This window comes from Erpetoichthys calabaricus, chromosome 6 (assembly GCF_900747795.2).
Source record: "Erpetoichthys calabaricus chromosome 6, fErpCal1.3, whole genome shotgun sequence".
Taxonomy (NCBI): domain Eukaryota; kingdom Metazoa; phylum Chordata; class Cladistia; order Polypteriformes; family Polypteridae; genus Erpetoichthys; species Erpetoichthys calabaricus.
Genome location: NC_041399.2, coordinates 10868038 through 10894000, shown reverse-complemented (window position 1 = coordinate 10894000; position 25963 = coordinate 10868038). Strand labels below are relative to the sequence as shown.

Genomic DNA, 25963 nt, shown 5'->3' with positions numbered 1-25963 from the left:
AGCAGCGCACCATCCCCACCATATACAGTGTTGACACTGCACTGCTTCCCCTTCCTGAGACGCCAGATGGTGGACCAGAATCTTCTCGAAGCCGTCTGAAAGTCGTTCTCCATGGCCTCCCCAAACTCCCCCACGCCCGAGTTTTTGCCTCAGCAACCACCAAAGCCGCATTCCGCTTGGCCTGCCGGTACCTATCAGCTGCCTCCAGGGTCCCACAGGACAAAAGGGTCCTGTAGGACTCCTTCTTCAGCTTGACGGCATCCTTCACCACCGGTGTCCACCAACGGGTTCGGGGATTGCCGCCACGACCGGCACCGACCACCTTACGGCCACAGCTCCGGTCAGCCGCCTCAACAATAGAGGCACGGAACATGGCCCATTCGGACTCAATGTCCCCCACCTCCCTCGGGACATGGTCGAAGTTCTGCCGGAGGTGGGAGTTGAAGCTACTTCTGACAGGGGGCTCTGCCAGACGTTCCCAGCAGACCCTCACAACATGTTTGGGCCTACCACGCCTGACCGGCATCCTCCCCCACCATCGAAGCCAACTCACCACCAGGTGGTGATCAGTTGACAGCTCCGCCCCTCTCTTCACCCGAGTGTCCAAGACATGTGGCCGCAAGTCCGACGACACGACCACAAAGTCGATCATCGAACTGAGGCCTAGGGTGTCCTGGTGCCAAGTGCACATATGAACACCCCTATGCTTGAACATGGTGTTCGTTATGGACAATCCGTGACGAGCACAGAAGTCCAATAACAAAACACCGCTCGGGTTCAGATCGGGGGGGCCATTCCTCCCAATCACGCCCTTCCAGGTCTCACTGTCATTGCCCACGTGAGCATTGAAGTCTCCCAGCAGAACGAGGGAGTCCCCAGAAGGTATGCCCTCTAGCACCCCCTCCAGGGACTCCAAAAAGGGTGGGTACTCCGAACTGCTGTTCGGTGCATACGCACAAACAACAGTTAGGACCCGTCCCCCCACCCGAAGGCGAAGGGAGGCTACCCTCTCGTTCACCGGGGTAAACCCCAATGTACAGGCTCCAAGTCGGGGGGCAATAAGTATACCCACACCCGCTCGGCGCCTCTCACCGGGGGCAACTCCAGAGTGGTACAGAGTCCAGCCCCTCTCAAGGAGATTGGTTCCAGAGTCCAAGCTGTGCGTCGAGGTGAGTCTGACTATATCTAGCCGGAACCTCTCAACTTCGCGCACCTCCCCTTCAGAGAGGTGACATTCCACGTCCCAAGAGCCAGCTTCTGTAGCCGAGGATCGGACCGCCAAGGTCCCCGCCTTCGGCCACCACCCAACTCACACTGCACCCGACCTCCTTGGCCCCTCCCATAGGTGGTGAGCCCATGGGAAGGGGGACCCACGTTGCCTCTTCGGGCTGTGCCCGGCCGAGCCCCATGGGTGCAGGCCCGGCCACCAGGCGCTCGCCATCGAGCCCCACCTCCAGGCCTGGCTCCAGAGTGGGGCCCCGGTGACCCGCGTCCGGGCAAGGGGAAAACGGCGTCCAAAGTTTTCATTCATCATAGAAGGTTTGAACCGCTCTTTGTCTCATCCCTCACCTAGGACCAGTTTGCCTTGGGTGGCCCTACCAGGGGCATAAAGCCCCGGACAACAGAGCTCCTAGGATCATTGGGACACGCAAACCCCTCCACCACGATAAGGTGGCGGTTAAAGGAGGGGGAATTGCTTAGTCATAAGATAAAATGAGTAGACATTTATTAGTGGATAAATAATAGAGATAAATAATAACCTGTAATTGCCAAAATATAGAATTTGTATTATATTTGTGAATATTTGTGAATATTTTTTCATAACAAAGCTGTTCATTACACACTTGGCTTACTATAAAGGCTGATTTATACTTCTGCAACGAGCCTATGGTGTAGCCTGACAGAGCACCTCCTTAAAAACTGTGACTATGTGTCGTGTAGACGTGAACACTACACAGACCGCTACAGCTGTGATTGAACAGTTCGGTAACTACTTATTCCATGAAACGCATTTCGGTTAGTCATCCAGTATTCTGAAGCAAACATTGAGCTCAATGAGCCCTTCTGCTGTTATGCACCTAAAATCTGGAATAGCCTGCCAATAGGAATTCGCCAGGCTAATACAGTGGAGCACTTTAAAAAACTACTGAAAACACATTACTTTAACAAGGCCTTCTCATAACTTCACTGTAAATTAAATCCTGATACTCTGTATATCCAATTCATTATAATAACTATCCATGGTAGCTCTAAAATCTGTACTAACCCCTACTCTCTCTTCTGTTTCCTTTTCCAGTGTCCTTCTGGTGGTGGCTTGCGCCACCACCATCTACTCAAAGTACCATGATGTTCCAACAATGATGGATGGATTAAAAGCCAGAAGTCTGTATGACCATCAGCATCAAGTGACTCTGTGAGAACCCTAACTAGAAAGAGGACTATTTCATTTATGGTAGGTAGAATGCCCAGAGGGGACTGGGCGGTCTCGTTGCCTGGAACCCCTGCGGATTTTATTTTTTTTCTCCAGCCTTTTGGAGTTTTTTTTTGTTTTTTCTGTCCACCCTGGCCATAGGACCTTACTCCTTTTCTATGTTAACTAATGTTGTCTTATTTTAATTTCTTATGTTGTCTGTTATTCTTCTTTTCTTCATTTTGTAAAGCACTTTTAGCTACTTTTTGTATGAAAATGTGCTATATAAATAAATGTTGTTGTTGAGAAAAGACTTGTGGAAGAAGTTTGAGCACACACACGTTTATATGATGCCTCATCACAGCACTACAATGACAATCAGATGGCAGACAATCTGTGGTACAAAATATCGACCAATCAGTTTGGAACTCAGCGAATGTATGAAAAAGTGGAAAAATGTAAGTGGCAAATACGTTCACTGCGGAAGGAAATGTGTAGCAAGAGGAGTGGTGATCTTGGAGGGCAAAGACTGCCTGCATTTTATGTTTTTTCTCTCCTGGCTAGCACCACATGTGATGGATCATTTGCTTATAAAACAACCTCCACCTAGGGTTCAAGCGCATGCCTGTAGCACGTGATGCGACACAGAAGTATAAACTGCACATGACTACGGTGTAGGCTCGATGCTGAATAAAAAAAAAATCAATTTTAAGTACTCATTTTTCAATTAAGCAAAAATAATTAAGTATGTCTGAAAATAAAAAAATCTAAATTATTTTTTAAAAAGCAGAATTAGTCACTGCAGATATACTTTTATAACTTGATTACATTAGCTGCTTCATTATCCTCAATATTCAGAGGTGGAGCTTTTCCATCAGTGAGAGCCACATTTAAAATAAATGTGTTTTCTATTTGCATGTAACAACTGAGTAAGCAGAAAACACAAATGCATCATTTAGTGTGGATGCAGCAGCCAAGTAAGCTTTCAAAGGGTGGCCAGTCCTGACCCCTGAGCAGCTTTAAAAAGTGAGCACAGTGGCATATGTGAAGTCAAACTACCATCTCCTTCATAAGACTGGCACATCTTCAGCACCATGCCAAAACCCAGGAGTTCTTTATTGTGCACCACATTTTCGTGCTGGGTTTCTATGAGCAGTCATTCCCATTCTAACTACAGGTTAGTAGCTGTGATGCACAGATAAGCACAAGTGCGCACTAAACCCTCAATTGCTGTGTTTATATGGGAAGTTCATCCTCTCTCTATCCAGACGTGACGCAGACACCAGAGACACATTTTAATGCCATATGTACAGTAAATGTATTCCACCTAAGCTATATATAGATACAATCTACATGTGAAACACACTTTAAAGGTGGTCTCTGAGAAAAATAAGTCTTGGCCAGATGTAACACATTTGGAATACTGATAAAGTGGGTTGCCTTGAAAAGACCCAAGGCCAGATACAGCCCATGGGTGTCAAGTTTGACAACCCTGCTGTTCCTTGATTTTTAGTGATTTAATCATTTTGCTGCTGTAATTATTTTCAGTTATCTTGTGGCTCCCGTAGAATTTTACTTGGGCCCTCTAGTGGGCTACACCCCACGCAGTCCGAGACCACTGCTCTAGAAGATGGTATGAATCGGTGTGTGGTTTTGGGTAACTTTACTTTTTAAAAATTTACTTTGAAATACTGTAGTTTGTTACATTAAAAATAGACTAGTCACAAATTAATTATTTATCTTGGCTACAACTTTATAATTAACATCCAAAGATCCCACTTCTGACACTGTGTGACAATAAGCAAGTCACTTTACCTGCCATGCTCCAATTGGTAAAACACAAAATGAAATGTAATCAATTGTATCTAAAATGCTGTTAAGTCACCTTGCATAAAGGTGTCAGCCAAACAATCTATATATATAAAATTCTTTTCGCGTTTGAAACGGAAATTACGTATGAGCGTTTGAAACGGAAATTACGTATGACCACAGAGGAACAGGAAAAACATTCTTAATAAACCTGATTCTTGCCGAGAGAGCGAATGGTGACATAGCTCTGGCTGTAGCGTCATGGGGAATCGCTTCTACATTATTAGATGGAGGCCGTACAGCGCATTTGGCATTGCAATTACCATTAAACCTCGCTCACGACGAAAATCCAACTTGCAACATACGCAAGGGCTCTGGAAAGGTAAAAGTCTTGCAACATTCAAAGATAATAGTTTGGGATGAGTGCACCATGGCACCTAAAAGAGATTATGAAGCCTTGAACCGAACAATGCAAGATCTCAGAGATCCTACCAAAATAATGGGAGGCACTGACATTTTACTCGCAGGAGATTTTCGTCAAACATTACCAGTTATTCCACGAGGGACACCAGCAGATGAACTCAACACATGTTTAAAATCCATGCTTCTCCCACGGTCAGTTATATGTCGCGTGTTCTCGGGTAGGTACAGCAAAAAATGTATACATTTATGCACGTAATGGGCAAACAAAAAATGTAGTATACCCGAAAGCACTGCAGTAGTACTCAATGTATCTTTACTTCTTAAATGTTAATGTATTACTGTTTAATAATTTATACGCTTCTTATATGTTGTTCAAATTCTTTTATCAAAACACCAGTAACGCTGCATGGTAACGTGCAGTGAATACACTTGACCTGAGCATTCATAGTATTCATCCTCTTTCTCTGTACGTTTAGCATTTGTTTGCTCAGAGGTTGATGTGCTTGCTGCTTCCTAAGCAGCTCTTCTTTACTCCACCCTAGCGGCCAGCTGCTTCTCTTTCGTCGGCATCTTTTCACATTAAAACTGATTAAGTTAGTTTTTGTGTTGCAATTACTTAGTACGTTTTCTTTAACCTTTCACTTAATCTGGCACTTAAGTCTTCAATCTGCCTCAAGAATGATTAGAGAAGGTGGTAAGGAATGAGAACGGTGCCGTACGCATCCACCGCACGGCCGCCCTACAGAGCGCTGCAGAGAGTTGATTCTACAATAAAATAAAATAAAGATAAAAAGAGTAATAAAATCATCACCCCAAAAGCGGATAGTAGACATCACGTAGTATATGTGTACCAAATTTCAAGTCAATAGGTGAAACGGTTTGCAAGCTACAGGTGATTTAAAATCCTGGACAGACAAATGAACAGCCACGGTAGCGTATTATAGAAGAAGATTTTAATGTTTAATAATTTATATTTATATGCAATGTGCTTCTTATATATTACATATTCTCATATGATAATGATGTTAATAATGTTGTTTATATTGATTTCTATGTTATTGTAAGTGCTCTTTATTTGTTGAAAAATAAAATTGGCAATTAACAAATTATTTTATAAATACTACATTTTTTTTTTTCCCTTGCACTCAGTGAGCGAAGCCACTGGGTAATCAGCTAGTCAACTATATAATAAAACACTAAAGTCAGTGTGTCCAGTCCCTCTGAGCAATCTGATTGGTCAGCTTCAATTTGGTGTGATTTGCTAGCTTGCCTTTGGTGATACAAAGAAAAAGGAAGTGCAAGTGTGAGACATACAAGGAGGAGAAATGGCAGGGGAGGCAGGCAGAGAGTTACCTTCAAAGCCGGCAAGTATAAAAGCAGACAGGAGGCGAGCAAGTCACCTTGAAAATAACGACAAGGGTCTTATTAGCAGGTTTTACTGGAATACGCTCAAAAGAGGGAATGCTGGGGGAAAAAAATGTTCAGAAACACACGGACTTTGAGGAAAGGAGCTGAAGGTACGCATTGTGCAATAGATCTGAAATATTTAAAAATTGTTCTATTACCTGACTGCAACAGGTAGCATGCCTAGTAAGTAAAATAATACTAAAGCCAGACAAATTCTGGACCCAAAAACTGGATCCTTACCTGTCAGATTTATTTCCTTTAGTTTCCAAGCTTAAATGCCGCCTTGGTGCTTCAGTGTTATGCTTGAAACTATGAATTTTAGATCTTCGGGTGCAGCTTTTGCTGTTCTCTTTTCCACTTTCACATTCACTTTCAGATGTATGATCTGTGTCCCGTTTTGCCTTTTGCCTCACTGGATGAACGGAATTTACTGAGGGCGAAGTTGTCTAAAATAAAATAAAAAGCAAAATGCAAAATTTTAAAAATACATTAAAATGTTTGTTATTTTGCACAGGTCTACTGATCACAAAAACCTACAAATTAAAAACAAACTAAAACCAGACTTGAAATTCCAAAATTAGACTTTTAATCAATGACATCAAAATGGAAAGTTACAAGTGATTATAATCTGACAACCAAACATTAAAGTGAAAAACAAAAAATAAAATAACAATAAGCGTGAGCAAATGTAAGCACCAATTAAGCCATGTACTGCCCAAAATAAGTTCCTGTTTACTGTAGCCTTGTATTGGAAAATATTCTAGTAAAAACCCCACATTCGCAAATGTTTGACTAAATACCGTGTTTCCCCGAAAATAAGACCAGGTCTTATATTAATTTTTGCTCCAAAAGATGCACTAGGGCTTATTTTCGGGGGATATCTTATATTTATTCATGTACAACAATATTCTTCTGGAATATTGTTATAACTCTCCACATTCAAATCCTGAATTTCTTGCTACCCCAGCCACTTTTAGGATCCTACAGGATCGATGTGTGCACTTCGATGTTTGATAAATGGTTCAATGTGGTGAAGCAACATACAGACATACAAATGCATTCGTGGTGCTTTTATATTCAAGCGTCGCATATTCCCCAAAGTAATGACGCTATACATTTTAAAAGTCTCATATACCATCTTCTGTGCCGTCTTTTTGGTTTTTTTTTGCACCTTCACAATACCATCAGAATATACGGCGGAATATTTGAGCCACAGAGAAAAAAAAATAAGGACATAATGAAAATGTCTCTTTTTTGTGATCAAAGTGGAAATTTCGGCTTTAAACTCAAAATGTCCACTTTAACCTCGTTTTATCATTAAAGTAGACTGTCGTAAACGTCATCTTAAAACTGACCCAGTTGTTAATCGCTACTCGCTTCTGGTTTTTCCTCCTGACCAGACAGCAGTGGCAAGCAGCAATAGATCGCCACACAGAACACATTACATTTATGATATTCCAGCTCTCTGCACATTTAGAATTCTTAGATTTATACTTGATATCATTTTCATGATGAAATGCATTAAAATATGTATGTTACAGTTTACAGATAAATCATTAACTTTGTTTAAATAATGAATACTGCTAATAGTTACACATATGGGGGTGACAAAGTGGTAGCGCTGCTGTCTCGCAGGGAGTCATGTCCCTGTTGTACCTGTCTGGAGTTTGCTTGTTTTCCTGGTGGGTTTCCACAGTGGGCTCAGTTTTCCATCCGAAAACATTAGGCTTTGGGGATTTGGTGGAGCTACAATGACATTAGTGTATTTGTGTGCTTGTATTCACCTTGCGATGAGCTGATGTCCCGTCCAGGGATTTTCTTTCTGTCTTGCGCTGATGCTGTTCGAATGTGCGCATCCCCTAATTGATGGATGTAACCATTAAATATCCTTTTCAGAGATATTGTGGCAAGGTGTCCTCGGAATTTAATGGATGTTTCGGGCACACATGTCGCATCGCGTGGCACCTTACTTTTCAGCCGACGATCTTGACGAAGGCTTATTTTTGGGATAGGGCTTATATTACAGAGCAGCCTGAAAATCATGCTAGGGCTTATTTTCAGAGTAGGTCTTATTTTCGGGGAAACACAGTAGTGCTGCGTTAGTGGTGCAGTATTGTTTCTTGTGTTAGTCCTGTAGTGCCAAGATGGGCATTGACCTTGTTTTTTGTGCTAGTGCTGTAGTACCAAGTGGGCACTGACCTTTCTTTTTATGTTAGTGTTGTAGTACAGTGTGACGTAGTGGTTAAGGTTTTGGTTCAAATCCCTACTACTGACAGTGGGTGACAATGAGCAAGTCACTTGACCTGCCTGTGCCCCGACTGGAAAACCAAAAAGAAATGTAACCAGTTGTATCATAAAAGTTGCAATTTGCCTTGGATAAAGGTGTCGGACAAATAAGTAAATGTAAATTTAGTACCAAGTGGGCTTTGACCTTATTACTTGTGTTAATGTCATAGGACCAAGCGGGAATGGACCCTGTTTCGTGGAGTTGCATAATAAAGCTTTAACAAAATGACATGTGTATCCTGTCAAAAACATAACAGAGTTATTTCATCTTACTGCCACATCGAACCTTTGTGCCAGACTTGTGCAAAGAGTAAGAAATCCTAAACTTGATATCAGCCTTACTGAAAGAAAATAAACAGTGCAAAGAGAGAAAGAGTTCATAAGGAAAAATGAAAGCATTAGGAATGACCATCTAATTTATGTCCAATGCGTGCTCATTTTTGCACAAGTATAAAAATGTACTCATTCTGAATTGCAAAGGAATGTAAACTGAATACTGTGAACAGAAACACAAAATTTTGGAGAAATCGAGAGAAAATTCCAGCAGTACTAATCTGCTGTTGCCAGTGCCCACAATACATTTTGTTTATTTCAAAAAGGTTTTTACAGTATATAAGTTACACAAGGTCTGACTTTTTCCTATCACCATAGCAAACAATATACAGCTGCTGAATTATAGTCTATTACTTTTGGTATAAAAACAAGTGATGTGAATGTATTGCCATCTAACAACAAATTGCCGATATTAAAGCTGCATAAAGCTGTCAAAGATGAAGAATACATAGTATTAAATAAAAAGTACAAAAGATAGTCTAATGCAGGGGTGGGCAAATTCATTCCTGGAGGGCCGCAGTGGCTGCAGGTTTTTGTTCTAACCCAATTGCTTAATAAGAAGCACTTATTGCTCTAGAAACACTTCTGCTTCATTTTAGTTATCTCCCTTGTTAAGATTATGAACCCTTATTGCTTATTTAAGTCTTAAACAGCTGCATTCTTGTTTTTTAATTGCTCCTTACTAGCAATAAGATACAAATGACAAAAGAAACCAGCAGTTATCCATTTTGCTTGTTACCCTTTACACCTGTGTGTTTATCGTGCACTATTTGGTTTAATTAAATACTTGGAAGGAAAGAGAAGAGAAAAAAGTGAAGGATTGAAAATTACCCATCCGTTTTACACTTCAAAGTATTTGGATGATATCCTTAGAATGGAAAAAAAAATCTAGGATATGAGAATGACTTGACTTAGCAGAGTTAAAGCACTAACAAGCCATGAAATGTAATTATTGGCAAGGATTGTTTTCTAATTAAGCAACTGGGTTGGAACAAAAACCCGCAGCCACTGCGGCCCTCCAGGAATGAATTTGCCCACCCCTGGTCTAATGCACATTTTAGTTTTCTGTCAATTTTAAAAAATTAAGTTTCCTTCAGTTTTGACAGGTTTATTGTTTAAAGATGACAGAAGAATAATAAAAAAAAGAAAGTGAGGGGAAAAAGAAGATGCAACAGAAAAAAGGCAAATGGCACTTTGAGAGCAGGAAATCCAATTGAAAGTGGTGTACAATATGAATTGTGAAGCCTGCCTAGAGGTAAGCTACAATATATCAAGAAATAAGTAGGGGGGAAACACAAACAAAACCTAAGCTACCATTTAGGATGTCATATAACATTTGAAAATAAGCTCTTGGAAACAAAAATGTACTGAACATTGCGTTTAACTTATCACAATGAACAGCAGATGTAAATGATAGCTATAACAGAGAAAAATAAAAATTAGTTTATTAATTTAAAAAAAGCACACAAACACAAATGGGTGTAAATATGGAGTCGTACCTTTTGAAATAACTCAGAAATCTGATGCTCAAGTTTTTTAATCCTTAACTCGTTCGCAAGATTTATATCTGCCATCCTAGGAAGCTCAATTTCTGATGAGCTTTCACTATGTTTAGTATTTTCTGTATTTTTCCGTTGGCGAAAATGAGTAAGCACCTCATCAATTCTGGGAGTGTTCAGAGGTATCCCAGGGTTAGCCTAAAAAATGTTTCAAATGAGAATAGCAATGTTAGAAGCTGATACAAGAAAAACACCTCCATTATCTTAAAAAGAAAAAACATATATATCATTGTTTTCTGAAATACAGTATCGTTAAAGGAGGACATGTTGATAATGTAAAACAAAGGGCTCTCAAAGTTACAATCAAACAAAAAAAAAAAAGATATCTGAATGGGCACTACATTTGGAAGCACTTTTAGCTACATCCTTTGTATGAGAATGTGCTAAAGAATAAATGCTCTTGTTGTTCAAAATTTTATAATAAACGGAAAAGGAGCTCCAGTTAGTATTAGGTTACTCTGGAAGTGGCCATGTAGGATGCAGAACTTTTCAGATTGCAATTTCAAAACTGTAGAATAAACAGCAATTAATTACATAAATAAATAAAGCTCATTCCACCTTATACTGCATATTATATTGACAGAAGAATAAAAATGGCATTGAAATAATGTATTGTTATTCATATAAAAGGTATAAGAGGTGAAGGAGCATTTCTCTGGCGATTTGGAGCAAAACGGTTGTTTCACTGTCCTTAGTGTTCAGTATTCTGTATTACATGCTGTCCTTTGGCATCAGTAGATCTTGGATTTACATGGATCCAGAAGGCAAATTATTTAAAAATAAAAAAATAAAAAAAATAAACAGAAGTAGCAAAACATACTGACTTTGTTGCCCAGAATGTGAATGTCTAGATACGACAAAAATGTTTCACTATTGAAGTCTGTGAGTTTGCCACTGCGGTGGGGACATAGAGGTGATGCCTACACTGCTTTTTAAGGAGGTCAACCTTTAATTTATCTCAAAACTTTCAGGACTATATATTTGTATGCATCCTTGATTTGGGACTCAAAATGTACGTGAACAATATGTCACAGAGCGAGACTTCCCAAAGATGCTGTCCCCAAGTTGCCCTCCAAAAGTAGCATAAATTCTGCCTGGGACAAAGACAAATATACATAGCAAATTTGGTGTAAATTGGTTGAATGATTATTATGTAATGCCCTGATAAACAGACATTCCTAACTTAAGTTATATAGATTTATATAACTGTAATTAAAACATGAGTGGCACGGTGATGCAGTGGCAGCGCTGCTGCCTCGCAGTAAGAAGACCCGGGTTCGGTTCCTGGGTCCTCCCTGCGTGGAGTTTGAATGTTCTCCCCGTGTCTGCATGAGTTTCCTCCGGGTACTCCGGTTTCCTCCCACAGTCCAAAGACATGCAGGTTTGGTGCATTGGTGATCCTAAATTGCCCCTAGTGTGTGCTTGGTGTGTGGGGTGTGTGTGCCCTGTGCTGGGTTGCCTGGAATTTATTCCTGCCTTGCGCCCTGTGCTGGCTGGGACTGGCTCCAGCAGACCCCCATGGCCCTGTGTTAGGATATAGCGGGCTGGATAATAGATGGATGGAATTAAAACACTGCTTTTATACCCTAGCCTGAGAACACTATTATTATTTTGCATTTACCAACATATGAATATAAGTGATACAGGTAACATACTAAAATTTTGAGAAAGTAGTAAGAAAGGCAATACATCCTTTATTTACGCAATACAAATACAATACAACGATACAGCTACTTTATGAATATTTAAATTAAAACTTACATTTTCTGTTATCAAACTTGAATCAGATGATAATAGATATTCCATATAATCCTCCAAGCCTGGTAGATCAATCAAATTTCCATCTATTGAGTTCACAGTTTTGCCACTTCTGTCTGTACAGTCAAGTGAAAGCAACTGGGGCACAGAGTGCAGAATGAGTTCTCTATAACCTTAAAATAAAAAAAATACAAATGAAGTCTCATATGTGTGTTTGTGTTATTTAATTTTATGTATTTGTTTTAAAATAAATCACGGTAAGAATTACACAAAGAAACTCTCTCTTTTTTAAAGAGATGACAGTTATTTGACTTAACAGCGACTTCATCATTTTACTCCATGATCATACAATGATTAGCTTCAAAGGGCTTTCAGGAATAGACAGTAATTGTGCTTGTTCCTCTGTATCTTAAAAAAAACTTTACAAAATGTATTCTGTTTCTGTATGAGCACCATCAGAAGCTTTTACGTCTGGGCTAGAGTCCTTATAAAACAATCAACTAGATTGGTTTTCAACCCGAGGGACTGAAAAGGACATGTTAAACTGTACAAATTGACAGGAAGAAACCTATTCTACAACCCCTGGCAAAAATTATGGAATCAGTGATCTATGACAAGGCTCAATCGTGCAACGCTGACCTGTCAATTGCTATACAAGAAAATTGAAACCTGACTGATGAGGAATATTTGTTTTCATTAATGAAGCCCATTTCTACATAATTCATGCATTTTAAAAGACAGTGGAGGTACAGCAAAGTACTAATTGTAATTTTTTGGACTAATGATTCCATCATTTTTTCCTCACCATTAAGCGATTCCAAATTTTTTTCCTCTACTTAGTCTGAACAAAAAATGTGCCATTAATTACAACAATTTTCTTTTAATTTTTTGACGTGTGTTTTACAATGTCAGAATGTCATATACAGGGGCAGACTAGCCATTAGGGCATTTGGGCAATGCCTGGTGGGTCATGGACTCTGGTCTGGTCATGGGCCAGCTGTTTCATGAAATAAATGTTATGTACTGGTTACTGTTTGACTTCACAATTAATTTTCTAAACTACTAAACATTACCTATCCAGTACTGCAATTTATATAGTCCTATATAATATACCGAATTATGTCATCAAGTTGTTTTAGTTGTCAGTTCACAACGTTGCTGTGAAAAAATTGGTCAAAACTGCCTTTTGTCGATTTCTGTTTCGATACCGCTACATTTCAGTTAGCATATACAGTACTGTGCAAAAGTTTTAGTCAGGTGTGAAAAAAATGCTGTAAACAAAGAATGCTTTCAGAAATATAAATAATGATTGTTTATTGTTATCAATTTACAAAATGCAAAGTGAGCGAACAAAAGAAAAATCCTAAATCAAATCAATATTTGGTGTGACTACCTTTTGCCTTCAAACCAGCATCAATTCTTATAGGTCCACTTGCACAAAGTCAGGGATTTTGTAGGATTCTAGTCAGGTGTCTGATCAACCAAATCTACCAAACAGGTGCTAATGATCATCAATGTCACACATACGTTGAAACACAGTCATTAACTGAAACAGAAACAGCTGTGTAGGAGGCTTAAAACTGGGTGAGGAACAGCCAAACTCTGCTACCAAGGTGAGGTTGTGGAAGATAGTTTCATGTCTTGGCAAGATTGAGCACAGCAACCAGACACAAGGTGGTTCTACTGCATCAGCAAGGTCTCTCCCAGACAAAGATTTCAAAGCAGACTGGGGTTTCAAGATGTGCTGTTCAAGCTCTTTTGAAGAAGCACAAAGAAAACGGGCAACGTTGAGGATCGTAGACGCAGTGGTCAGCCAAGGAAACTTAGTGCAGCAGATGAAAGACACATCAAGCTTATTACCCTTCGAAATTGGAAGATGTCCAGCAGTGCCATCAGCTCAGAACTGGCAGAAACCAGTGGGACCCAGGTACACCCATCTACTGTCCGGAGAAGTCTGGCCAGAAGTGGTCTTCGTGGAAGAGTTGCAGCCAAAAAGCCATACCTCCGACGTGGAAACAAGGCCAAGCGACTCAAGTGTGCACGAAAACATAGGGACTGGGGTGCAGAAAAATGGCAGTAGGTGCTCTGGACTGATGAGTCAAAAGTTGAAATATTTGGTTGTAGCAGAAGGCAGTTTGTTCGTCGAAGGGCTGGAGAGCGGTACAATAAATGAGTGTCTGCAGGCAACAGTGAAGCATGGTGGAGGTTCCTTGAACATTTGGGGCTGCATTTCTGCAAATGGAGTTGGAGATTTGGTCAGGATTAATGGTGTTTCTCAATGCTGAGAAATACAGGTAGATACTTATCCATCATGCAATACCATCAGGGAGGCGTATGATTGGCCCCAAATTTATTCTGCAGCAGGACAATGACCCCAAACATACAGCCAAGGTCATTAAGAACTATCTTCAGCGTAAAGAAGAACAAGAAGTCCTGGAAGTGATGGTATGGCCCCCACAGAACCCTGATCTCAACATCATCGAGTGTGTCTGGGATTACATGAAGAGACAAAAGGATGTGAGGAAGTCTACATCCACAGAAGATCTGTGGTTAGTTCTCCAAGATATTTGTTACAACGTACCAGCCGAGTTTCTTCAAACACTGTGTGCAAGTGTATCTAGAAGAATTGATGCTGTTTTGAAGGCAAAGGGTGGTCACACCAAATATTGATTTGATTTAGATTTCTCTTTTGTTCATTCACTGCATGTTGTTGATTGATGAAAATAAGTGATTAACACTTCCATTTTTGAAAGCATTCTTTCTTTAAAGCATTTTTTAACACCTGCCTAAAACTTTTGCACAGTACTGTACATTACAAGGTGCTACTCCGGTTGAACCTTTTAACTGATGCTTACAAGAGCATTGGGCTTGCCTACAAGACTACTGCTAACGCTGCCTGTGTCACAAGTGCAGTGTGAAAGATCATTCTCTGCATTGAAGAGAATCAAAAACCGCCTGAGAAGTACAATGACGATAGAAGATCTTGAGGCGTTCATGTTGATGTCGGTGGAGAAAAGTATCCTAGCCAAACTTGACACTAACATTATTGTTGATGATCTGGCTTCTAAAAGCAGGAAACTGCGTAAGCTACTAGCCTACTAGGGTACTTACTGGCACTTGGACATGACATTGACATTTGACATGTACTCTAATAACGTGTAAGCCACGTTAATACATTTGTATTTATCATTAAATTTTATTTCTAAGAATGTCGTCAAATTTTAAGTTGCATCTAAACAACAGTGTACAGATTAAGTCTGGCAACAACTTAGATAGAGTTCATATCATAAGCTCATAGCAAGTAGCGAGCCGCGTATTCATCACAAATTTTACGAAAATTACAATGAATAATGGGCCGAGTTGGTCGACCTCGTCACCTCACTCGTTGAAGGATGCCCGGGCCGGTTTTGAGACCCAGTCCACTCCTGGTCATATATTTGTGATTTGTTTTTTTGCAACACAGTAAAACAGCTGAATAAACATCCTCCAAGGGTAGTGACTACTTATTTTTTTTCAGGGGTTGTAGTTTTCTTTCTAGACAGGCTAATACATCGATATTTTTAAACTAACTATAGATTTTGCTTTTTTCTCCAACTTTTTTCCTTTCTATTCACCCTCGCCACCTGAACTTATCATTGGAGGGTCATTTCGAAACTTGAAAAAGCAATTCTATATTTAAGAACTCTACTTCTCCCAGTTATACATCTTTGTTATGCAAGTGTGCATTATTTATTATTGTCTGTATACCATTAATTCATTATTATTCTTATCTAAATTCAATTTGTTTTCTTTGCATATAACTGCGTCTTTGACATGGTGTAAAGCACTTTGAGACGCACCCTTTGTAGAAAAATGTGCAATGGAAATAAATGTAACTTCACAAAAAGCAACACCCTTCACTGCAGCACAGTTAAATTAAATGAAAAGGAATCTGTGTGAACATTTCAATTAGAAACTTTGAAGGTTTGAAACTTGAAAGTGTAACTTATAAGAAGGACCAGGGAGTCACAGTGGATTCATTGTTACGTACATCCGGAATGCGGACAGAAGCAATCAAGAAAACTAATAAGATGCAAGGTTGTATATCACGATGTGTGGAGTAAGAGGTCAAGAGGGGTTATGCTTAAACTGTATTACATACTAGTGAGGCCTCATCTGGAGTACTGTGTTCAGTTTTGGCCTCCGTTTTACAAAAATAGACATAGCAGCACTAGAAAAAGTCATGAGAAAAAAAACTGGAGCAAAAGTTGCAGAATAACAGCATGAAGGAAGTGTGGGATGAGATTAAGATCATCACTGGCTGCAGCTCAAAGCGGGGTGCATCCATGGAGAGAGACAGGGAGAAAGCAAACCTGATGAACAACTTTTTTAGCAGGTTTGACCACCCTAATCCACTCTCACCTCAGAGTACTGCATTCTCCACCCATCCTTCTGCTGATAACAGCATAGGAGAGAGTTTTTCCCCCACCCACAATTACAGCAGCCCAGGTAAGCAGAGAGCTGAGGAGACTTCGTGCCAGCAAAGCAGTGGGTCCAGATGGAGTATCGCCATGACTGTTGAAGGCCTGTGCGTTGGAGCGGGGGAGTCCTCTACAGCGCATCTTCAACCTGAGCCTGGAACAGGGGAGAGTACCAAGGCTTTGGAAAACATCTTGTATCACCCCCGTCCCAAAGGTATCACGTTCTAGTGAGCTGAATGACTTCAAGCCTGTCGCCCTGACGTCATATGTGATGAAGACCATGGAGCGGCTACTGCTTCACCACCTGAGGCCACAGGTCCACCACGCCTTCGACACTCTGCAGTTTGCATACCAGGAGAAGGTGGGAGCGAAGGATGTCATCATCTACATGCTACACCGATCCCTCTTCCACTTAGACAGAGGTAGTGGTGCTGTAAGAATTATGTTTCTGGATTTCCCTAGCTCCTTCAACACCATCCAACCTCTGCTCCTTAGGGACAAGCTGACAGAGATGGGAGTAGATTCATACCTGGTGGCATGGATCGTGAACTATCTTACAGACAGACCTCAGTATGTGCGTCTCGGGAACTGCAGGTCTGACACTGTGGTCATCAGCACAGGAGCGCCGCAGGGGACTGTGCTTTCTCTGGTCCTGTTCAGCCAATATACATCGGACTTCCAGTACAACTCGGGAGTCCTGCCACATGCAAACGTTCGCTGACGACACTGCTATCGTGGGCTGCATCAGAAGTGGGCAGGAGGAGGAGTATAGGAACCTCATCAAGGACTTTGTTAAATGGTGCGACTCAAACCACCTACAACAGAACACCAGCAAAACCAAAGAGATAGTGGTGGATTTTAGGAGGACCAGGCCCCTCACGGACCCCGTGATCATCAGAGGTGACTGTGTGCAGAGGGTGCAGACCTATAAATACCTGGGAGTGCAGCTGGATGATAAACTGGACTGGACTGCCAATAGTGATGCTCTGTGCAAGAGAGGACAGAGCCGACTATACTTCCTTAGAAGGTTGGCGTCTTTCAACATCTACAATAAGATGTTGCAGATGTTCTATCAGACGGTTGTGGCGAGCGCCCTCTTCTACGCGGTGGTGTGCTGGGGAAGCAGCATAAAGAAGAGGGATGCCTCACGCCTGGACAAACTGGTGAGGAAGGCAGGCTGTATTGTAGGCACGGAGATGGACAGTTTGACATCCGTGGCAGAGCGACGGGTGCTGAGCAGACTCCTGTCAATCATGGACAATCCACTGCATCTACTGAACAGGATCATCTCCAGACAGACGAGCAGCTTCAGCGACAGACTGCTGTCACTGTCCTGCTCCACTGACAGACTGAGTTCATTCCTCCCCCGCACTATGCGACTTTCAATTCCATTTGGGGGGTAAACATTAACATTATACAAAGTTATTGTCTGTTACACCTGCCTCGCACTCTCCACCTTGTACTTTTTAACGTGCACTGTGTTTTTATCACTCTTTAATTAATATTGTTTTTATCAGTATGCTGCTGCTGGAGTATGTGAATTTCCCCTTGGGGATTAATAAAGTATGCATGTATGTATGTATCTATCTATCTATTTATTACATAGTGCCTTTCATATCTATCTATCTATCTATCTATCGAGAAGAGTGATGAGCTATGAGGAGAAATCGAAGGAGTTGAACCTTTCAGTTTAAGCATACAGAGATTAAGAGGGGGGACAAGACTGAAGTTTTTATGAAAGGAATTAGTATGGTGGATCCCAGTTGTTACTCTACAATAAATTCTGCAACAAGAACATGGGATCATGGTTGGAAACTTGTTAAGGTCCGACTTCGCACAATTGTAAAAAAAAAAAAAAAAAAAAAAAAAGTTTTTTTCTTCATACAAAGAACCATAGACACATGGAATAAATTACCAAGTATTGTGGATAGTAGGACTTTAGGGATCTTGAAATCTCAACTTGAGGTTATTTTGGACAATCTAGTTGAACAGGATGGATGAGCCTGTTTACATCACAATTTTCTAATATCTAATGTTAACATTAGCTTTAGCAAACGGTACAGTACTGTCAAACCCAATAAAACGTTTAGGTGGATTTCTTTCAGAAAGAAAACCTTTCAGCTACGTTCAAACAGGTCTATGAAAATCCATTCTAAAACCCTTCATTAACTAAATAATCAGGAGACTAAAACCCTTTAAGATATTCTAAACAACCTACAATCAAAATGATTGATTAATTGCCAAAATATTTTTTTTTTATCAAGTGCAACCTATTTTTCTATTCATTTTTCTTTCCTGGGCAGCACGGTACAGCAATAGTAGTGGTGCTGCCTCACAGTAAGGAGACTATGGTACAAGTCCTGGGTGCTTCCATTTAGGAGTTTGCATGTTCTCCGTGTCTACATGGGCTTCCACTAGATGCTCCGTTTTCTTCCCACAGCCCAAAGACATGCAGGTTAGATGAATTGGAAATGCTAAATGTGTGTATGTGTTTGTGAGTATGAGTGTGTTACCCTGCAATGAACTGGGGCCCTGTCAAGGAGATTGTTCTTGCCTTGCACCCTATGCTTGCTGGTATAGGCTCTAGCCAAATTACCCACTGCAGCCCTGTTCATCTATAAACCCCACAGACTTTGACCAGTCTATAGCTTTATCTAATCCACCAAGTACAGAAATAAAAATTGTTTCTGTCAGATGCTCACATATATGTTGAGTTACATGACTGAGTGTATTGTTTTTGGTACAATAATTCTGCACTGCTAATATATTTCTTAGCTACTTCACAATGCAAAAATAATTACTTAATATCAAGCTTTAACTACAGCTTCACTCACTTTATTAAGTGTTCTGTTTCTTGAATGACATCTCAGTTTTTAGAAATGTCCTGCTTGTGTTATTATCTATTAAGAACATAATGGTTATGTTGTAATTATAATAGTGGCAAACAATGATTAAGCACACATGTTTTTTGAAAAATTAGGCAATTTTGCCATTTGACTTGAATTATTCTGCATTCTTGCATTCAGTCAGAAGAACAATTCATGCTTATTTAACATCTATTAATATTACATTATTCATTCACAGATGTATCTATCTATATGTACTGTGTCAAGAACTGCTACTGGGGATCCTTTACACCAACAGTAATATGCCTGCATAATGCCGCACTATGACTGTGACAGCCAAATCAGAAGTTTTCTCTCTTTTTAAAATGTCTTATTTTTTAGTTATTCGGGTATGTGTTCAGACCAGAGTGTGTTTATTTATTTACCTACCTATTTATTTATTTAAAGAGCTTCTGCAAAAAGCCAAATTTCTCCTTGGGGACAAATAAAGTTCTATCTACAAACATGTCTGATAGGATTAGAACATTAGAACAATCTGGTGAGTACAGGATGACCAAGCTATTCAGCCCAGCAAAGCTCTCCGGTCCTACCTGCTTAATTCTTCCAAAATAACATCAAGTTGAGTTTTGAAGGTCCCTTAAGTTCTACTGTCTACCACACCACACTACTTGGTCACTTATTCCACATGTCTGCAGTTCTGTGTGAAGAAAAAGTTCCTAATCTTGGCATAAAACAGGTTTTGAATTGTGTCCCTGTGTTCTTGTTGAATTCCTTTATAAATCACAATCTCAATCCACTGCACTAATTCCCTTCATAATTTTAAACACTTCAATCAGGTCTCCTCTTAATCTCCTTTTGCTTAAACTGAGAAGGCTCAGCTCTTGTAATTTTTCCTCATAACTCATCCCCTAGAGTCCTGGAATCAGCCTAGTCACTCTTCTTCACTCTGGACTTTCTCTAGTGATGTAACATCTTTTTTGTAGCCTAGAGACTAAAACTGCACACAGATACCGAACTACATATTTTTTTCATAAAAGAAGACATTAAATCTGTTTTTGAATGAAAGAATTCTAATTTTTTTCACACATGTAATCTTTATATATAATACGCTACTGTGGCTGTTCGTTTGTCTATCTAGGATTTTAAATCACCTGTAGCTCACAAATCGTTTGAACTATTGACCTGAAATTTGGTACACATATATTACGTGACGTCTACTGTCCGCCTTCGGGGTGATGATTCACCTCCAAGGTTATTTCTCTTTTTATTTTATTTTCTTGTAGAATCAACTTTCAGCAGCAGGGTGGTTGTGCGGCACATGCGTATGGGCGCCGTTCTCATCCCTACCACCTTCACTGTTACTTCCCCAACCTCTCAATATCTTAAATCATTCTTGAGGCAGATTGAAGACTTACGTGCCAGCTTAAGTGGAAAATTAAAGAAAACATACTAAGTAATTACAACACTAACACTGACTTAATCAGTTTTAACGTGAAAAGATGTCGATGAAAGTAGAGAAGAAGCGGGCCACTAGGGTAGAGAAAAGAAGAGCTGCTCAGGAAGCAGCAAGCGCATCAACCTCTGAGCAAACGAATGGTAAATGTACAGAGAAAGAGGATGAAGACTAGGAAAGCGCAAGTCAAGTGTATTCACTGCACATCGTGCAGGCGCTGTTACTGGTACTTTATATTTTAAGTTACCATATCAATTAAAAAGTAATGAAGGACTAAATAGACATTTGATTTTCTTGTTATCAAACACATTTAACCACAATACCTGGAGACATGCAAACTGGGTTTCCTTTGCCATCTTTCTGCATAGTAAGATGGGTTAAGTTTTTGAGTCCAGAAATGCACTGCAGCACATGCTCAATTTTGCTAATGCTGTTACTGTGAAGATCAAGGTACTTCAATTTTTGCTCTGTTCCATGTAGATACAATAAACCTATAATTATCAAGATTATGTTAAGACAGTTAATTAATGTAGTAGTAAAAATTACAACTGAATATGCAGAAAATTGGGACAGCAAAGTACAATAAAATGAGAAGGCATCATACGGACAAAAGAAATCACATGAGCTTCTTTTTGAGCCTGTAACAGAAAACATAGAAACAAACTAAAATATAAGAACAAAAAAAAGAATCTGGCAGCAACACTACCTTCTACTGCCTTAAAACATGCAGGGTTCTTAAATAAATAATTTTAGCATGAGTAAACAAAATTTGAAATATGTACTTTCTGTGCCAAAAAGTACATAAATGCTGGCATGTAGACTGAGATGCCAAATTGCAAATGACCAACACACACAGCAATACCTGACTTCCTTTTAATAAAAACGATCTATGAGGAATTATCTAATTGCCCTCCATTGCTAAAATTAAGAGCCTGCAGATTATTGACTTTATGCAAGTGCCATATTATTATTTTTCTAATCCAGGTTGCAGAAGTCAACAGAAGGATAAACAAAAAAATAAACGCATTTTGAAAAATTAACTGCAATGGATTAAAGCTGGTGCAATGCAACACATTTGCGATGGCTTATGGGTAGTACAGGGCACTGCTCTGTCATTAGTCTAGATGAAGCCCAAGTCAAATGAATATGGATGCTCGGCTGTGGGACTGCACGTCTGCTAAACAATGCACCATAGTGAGATTTCTTTGAGCAGAGGGAGAAACACCAGCTGAAATTCACTGAAGGATGTTACAGCTTGTTTTGCAGTAAAATGTCAATGTTGTGGTAAAGAAGTAAAACTAGTCTTGTGGTAAAATGTCAGTTGCAATAAACCTATGGAAAAGTATATACTAGCCAATTGATATAGTATTCATTGATTACATTTGTCCCAAAAAAAAAAAAAAACAGATACTTTATCTGGGAATCACAACCCAAATAATAATAATAATAATAATAAAACTACATTTTATTTATATAGCACCTTTCCCATGCTCAAGGTGCTTAGAATACTGTATAGAAAACTCAGTATTCATCAATAGGCAAAACAGAAAACATTAAAATGTGAAGGGAAATTCACTTACCTGTTACATCATTCAGTTTATTATAGGACAAGTTCAAACTGAAAAGGTTTACAAGCCCACTTAGTCCTTGAAAAGAAAATACAGAACTTACTCAGCATCACTCACAGCAAAGGGGGCTTCCAAAACTACAATGTTTCCCGATTCTCAATTTACAAGTAAGATTTCAACTCTTGAATTATTGGAATGCAAAGTTAGTTACCAAGTCAGAAATAAGTGCCATCCTTTTTTTAACAGTATTAATTAATCTAGTAATTGTGATTCATCTCCAATAAACGGTGAACATTTTTAAAAGTGACAACAAATCTGGAGAGACACAGATGTGAATGACATCAAAAATGGATGAAATCGGACAGGATAGTGTTGAACTATTGTATAATAAAAAAAAGAAGAAATTAAATACCATTGCTGATTAATTTTCACCATAGTAATCTCATTAAATATTTAGAAATAATGAAAATGAATGGCCTAGCATCTAAAAGTTGAGATATATTAGATGTATGGCTGTAGAACAGTACAATAACAAACACAATTACAATGCAGTACTGTTGTGCAGAGGTTTGCTAACGGAGTAATAAAACATGTCCACGTTAAAAGGCAGGGAGGATTTGTAAACCGAATATCTTCATTACATGTTCTTATATGCCAGTTCTTCCAATTTTTTTAGTTTTATCTTATTTGCATAGGAAAACTAAAAGTAAAATTAAAAGAAAACATTACAATTTTACTGACTCATACACATTTTCTGCAGGTTTCCTGTTCTGCAGCATGTTAAACAATAATAAATCAACAAGACAATGATACTGCACAAAAGTAACCGTGCATTTCAACAATAAAACACAATACAATTTACTAAAACACAATAGTAAGAAATATAAAGCAAAAGACATTTAAATAATTTAGAGGTATAAATATTAAAAAAAAAAAATAACAAATCAATGATCACATCTCTGCCCTTGAAGATGGAGCTGTCAGTATGTACTTGTATTTTTAAAATGAGTGAAGGAGATATTAACTGTAATATAATGCAGAATCTTCTTTGAGATTGTTGTATAAATGTATTAAAAAAAAATCAAACCTTTGCTAATAATTATTTTCAAAACTTATCACAGGATCATATTTACATGTGATAGCTCTTGTAATACGTTATGATGGTCTAACAAATTAGGATGTGCACACAACACAAATGCTTATTTCAGACACAATTAAGCTGTTGAACAAATGAATAGTCATTTTCAGAATAATCACCAACCTTCGATTTTAGTTATCTGGTTGCAGGATAAATTAAGAGTTCTTAAAGAAGTCAGCAATCCAAGGCCTTCAATCCGAGTAATTTGATTAGATGAGAGGTCCAAGTGTCGTAGACGGTACACATGTTCAAGGCCTTTCATCGAAGAGATCTTATTGCAATGAAGATTCAGTGATTTGATGTTTTTAATTAAAGGTATTTCTAGTAAGCTGAAAATTGAAGCAGATGTATACTATTACAATCACAAATGCATGATGCAATCAAAACAATTCAAAGAGTGTTATTAGAACATGACTTTAGACCATTTCTATTAACTACATAAATCAATTCACATTAAGTACAATTCAATTTAATTTTTTGGTCAAACATAGTCAGGGCGAGTAAGAATTTAACTCATATCACCATCATATATCTGACCAAAACAATTCTTTTATGCTAATACATTTACAGTTGATACATATCAAAAGTCTTCACACATGCACACATGGCTTTTGTTCATTTAATGGCCAAAGTCAAAATTATTCAAATAAACTTTTTCCATCCTAAATAAAATTTTATAAACAATCCTAGTTAACTTTAAAATAGATTGATATACTCTCTTGACATTTGATCTATAAATCACCATGCTCAAACATCCATCCATCTTCCATCACTTATCCGAAACCGGGTCGCAGAGGCAACAGTCTTAGCAGTGAGGCCAAATTGCCAACTCATACTGTTGGATCCCAAGGTGTTCCCAGGCCATTTGGGAGATATAACTCTTCCAGCGAGCCCAGAGTCTTCCCCGAGGTCTCCCTCAGTTGGTCAAGCCCATAAAAACCTCAACGGGGAGACGACCAGGAGACATCTATACCAGATGCTTAAGCCACCTCAATTTGCTCCTCTCAATGCAGAAGATCAGGCGCTCTACTCTGAGCCGCTCCTGGATGTTGGCTCTTCTCATCCTTTTTTTGGTCATTACGCACAGCTTATGACCATAGGTGAGGATAGGGGCATAGATCGACTAGTAAATTGAGAGTTTCCCCTTCTGACTCAGCTCTTTATTTCTGTCTGTCAATCTCACCATTTCCTTTCCCCTCTCTCATGAATAAGACCTCATGGTATTTAAACTCCTCTGAGTGGAAAGTGAGTTGCCTCAAGTGGAGAAGACAGTGCACCTTTTTCCCCCACTGAGAACCATGACCTCAGATTTGGAGATGCTGATCATCATATCTGCTGCTTCACACTTGGTCGCAACCCAATGAAGCAAACAGGACCATGTCATCTGTCAAAAGCAGTGACGCGATTCTAAGGTCACTGAACTGGACACCATCCCCTCCCCAACTGCACCTTGATATCCTATCCATGAAAACCACAAACAGGATAGGAGACAAAGCAAACCCCTGGCAGAGTCCCACACCCACTGGAAACAGCGCTGATATTTTTTTCAAGTATGCGGACACAACTCTCACTGGGATTTCACAGGGACCAAATAGTACACCTTCTCACAAAACACCTGAGGACTAATTGGGCATACTCAGACATTACAGTTTTTACAAGTACAGAGCATTCATTACATCAACAGATGTACATGGCCCAACACAGCCCCTACCTTATAATGATCAAGCTCTTCAGGACTGTACCCGTGTAGGACTCCATCTATGACCTTGTCGGTTAACTGACCGTGGACCTCCCAGGGGTTTATTTTCTCCAGGAATGCTACTGACTGGAGTTTTTGTTTTCCTCTTCCCCATTATCAACTGGCCACAGTTCTACAATTACTTAACAGGCTCCATTTATGTTAATCAGTTTTTAACCACTTTGTTTTTCTGTCTGTTTAAACAAATCTATATCTGTATGTGTACTCATTATGCAACTGTAAAGTCTATATTTCTATTTACAAGTAACTTGTCACAGTGCTCAGTGCCTGAAGAAAGGGAAGAGCACTATACAAAAATAAACTGAATTGAATTCAGCCAAATGCAACGTGTTAATCCCCATCCACAAGGTTTCTTACAAAATATCGTCCAGTCAAGATAGTTCATACTGTGTTCTTTTGTGATGGGATATACTGGCTTTTCACAAAACATTTATTTTTGGAATTAAGGCCACAATGTTCTCTTTTGGCATTTTCAGACAATAAAACATTTTCTCATATAGATATGGAAAGATGAACCTGGGATTAAATGGCTTCCATCTTGTCAATATGAAAAATGACTGCAATATGCTGACAGTGACCAGTTACTGTAGTGAATTCCTGCAGTCTCTATAAGATTGCCACTGGCCTTTCTTTTTTCTCAGTCATCAATTTTGGATGGATTTTTTTATCTTTTCAACATTCTGGAATCGTCACATTTCCATATAATGATTTTTTTCCCCCCAAACTTCTGACATTGGTGACAACCATGCAGGTT

At 39.4% G+C, this 25963-nt stretch overlaps 1 protein-coding gene across 1 annotated transcript in view; it reads right to left on the bottom strand.

Annotated features, from left to right (window-relative positions):
• The window catches only part of LOC114653204 (leucine-rich repeat and coiled-coil domain-containing protein 1), a 112466-nt gene that overhangs the window by 67302 nt on the left and 19201 nt on the right, over positions 1-25963 (bottom strand). Inside the window, 6 exon segments of the mRNA XM_028803388.2 lie at positions 6290-6495; positions 10168-10365; positions 11989-12158; positions 21068-21235; positions 22325-22390; positions 23574-23779. Coding sequence (XP_028659221.2) covers positions 6290-6495; positions 10168-10365; positions 11989-12158; positions 21068-21235; positions 22325-22390; positions 23574-23779 — 1014 coding nt within the window.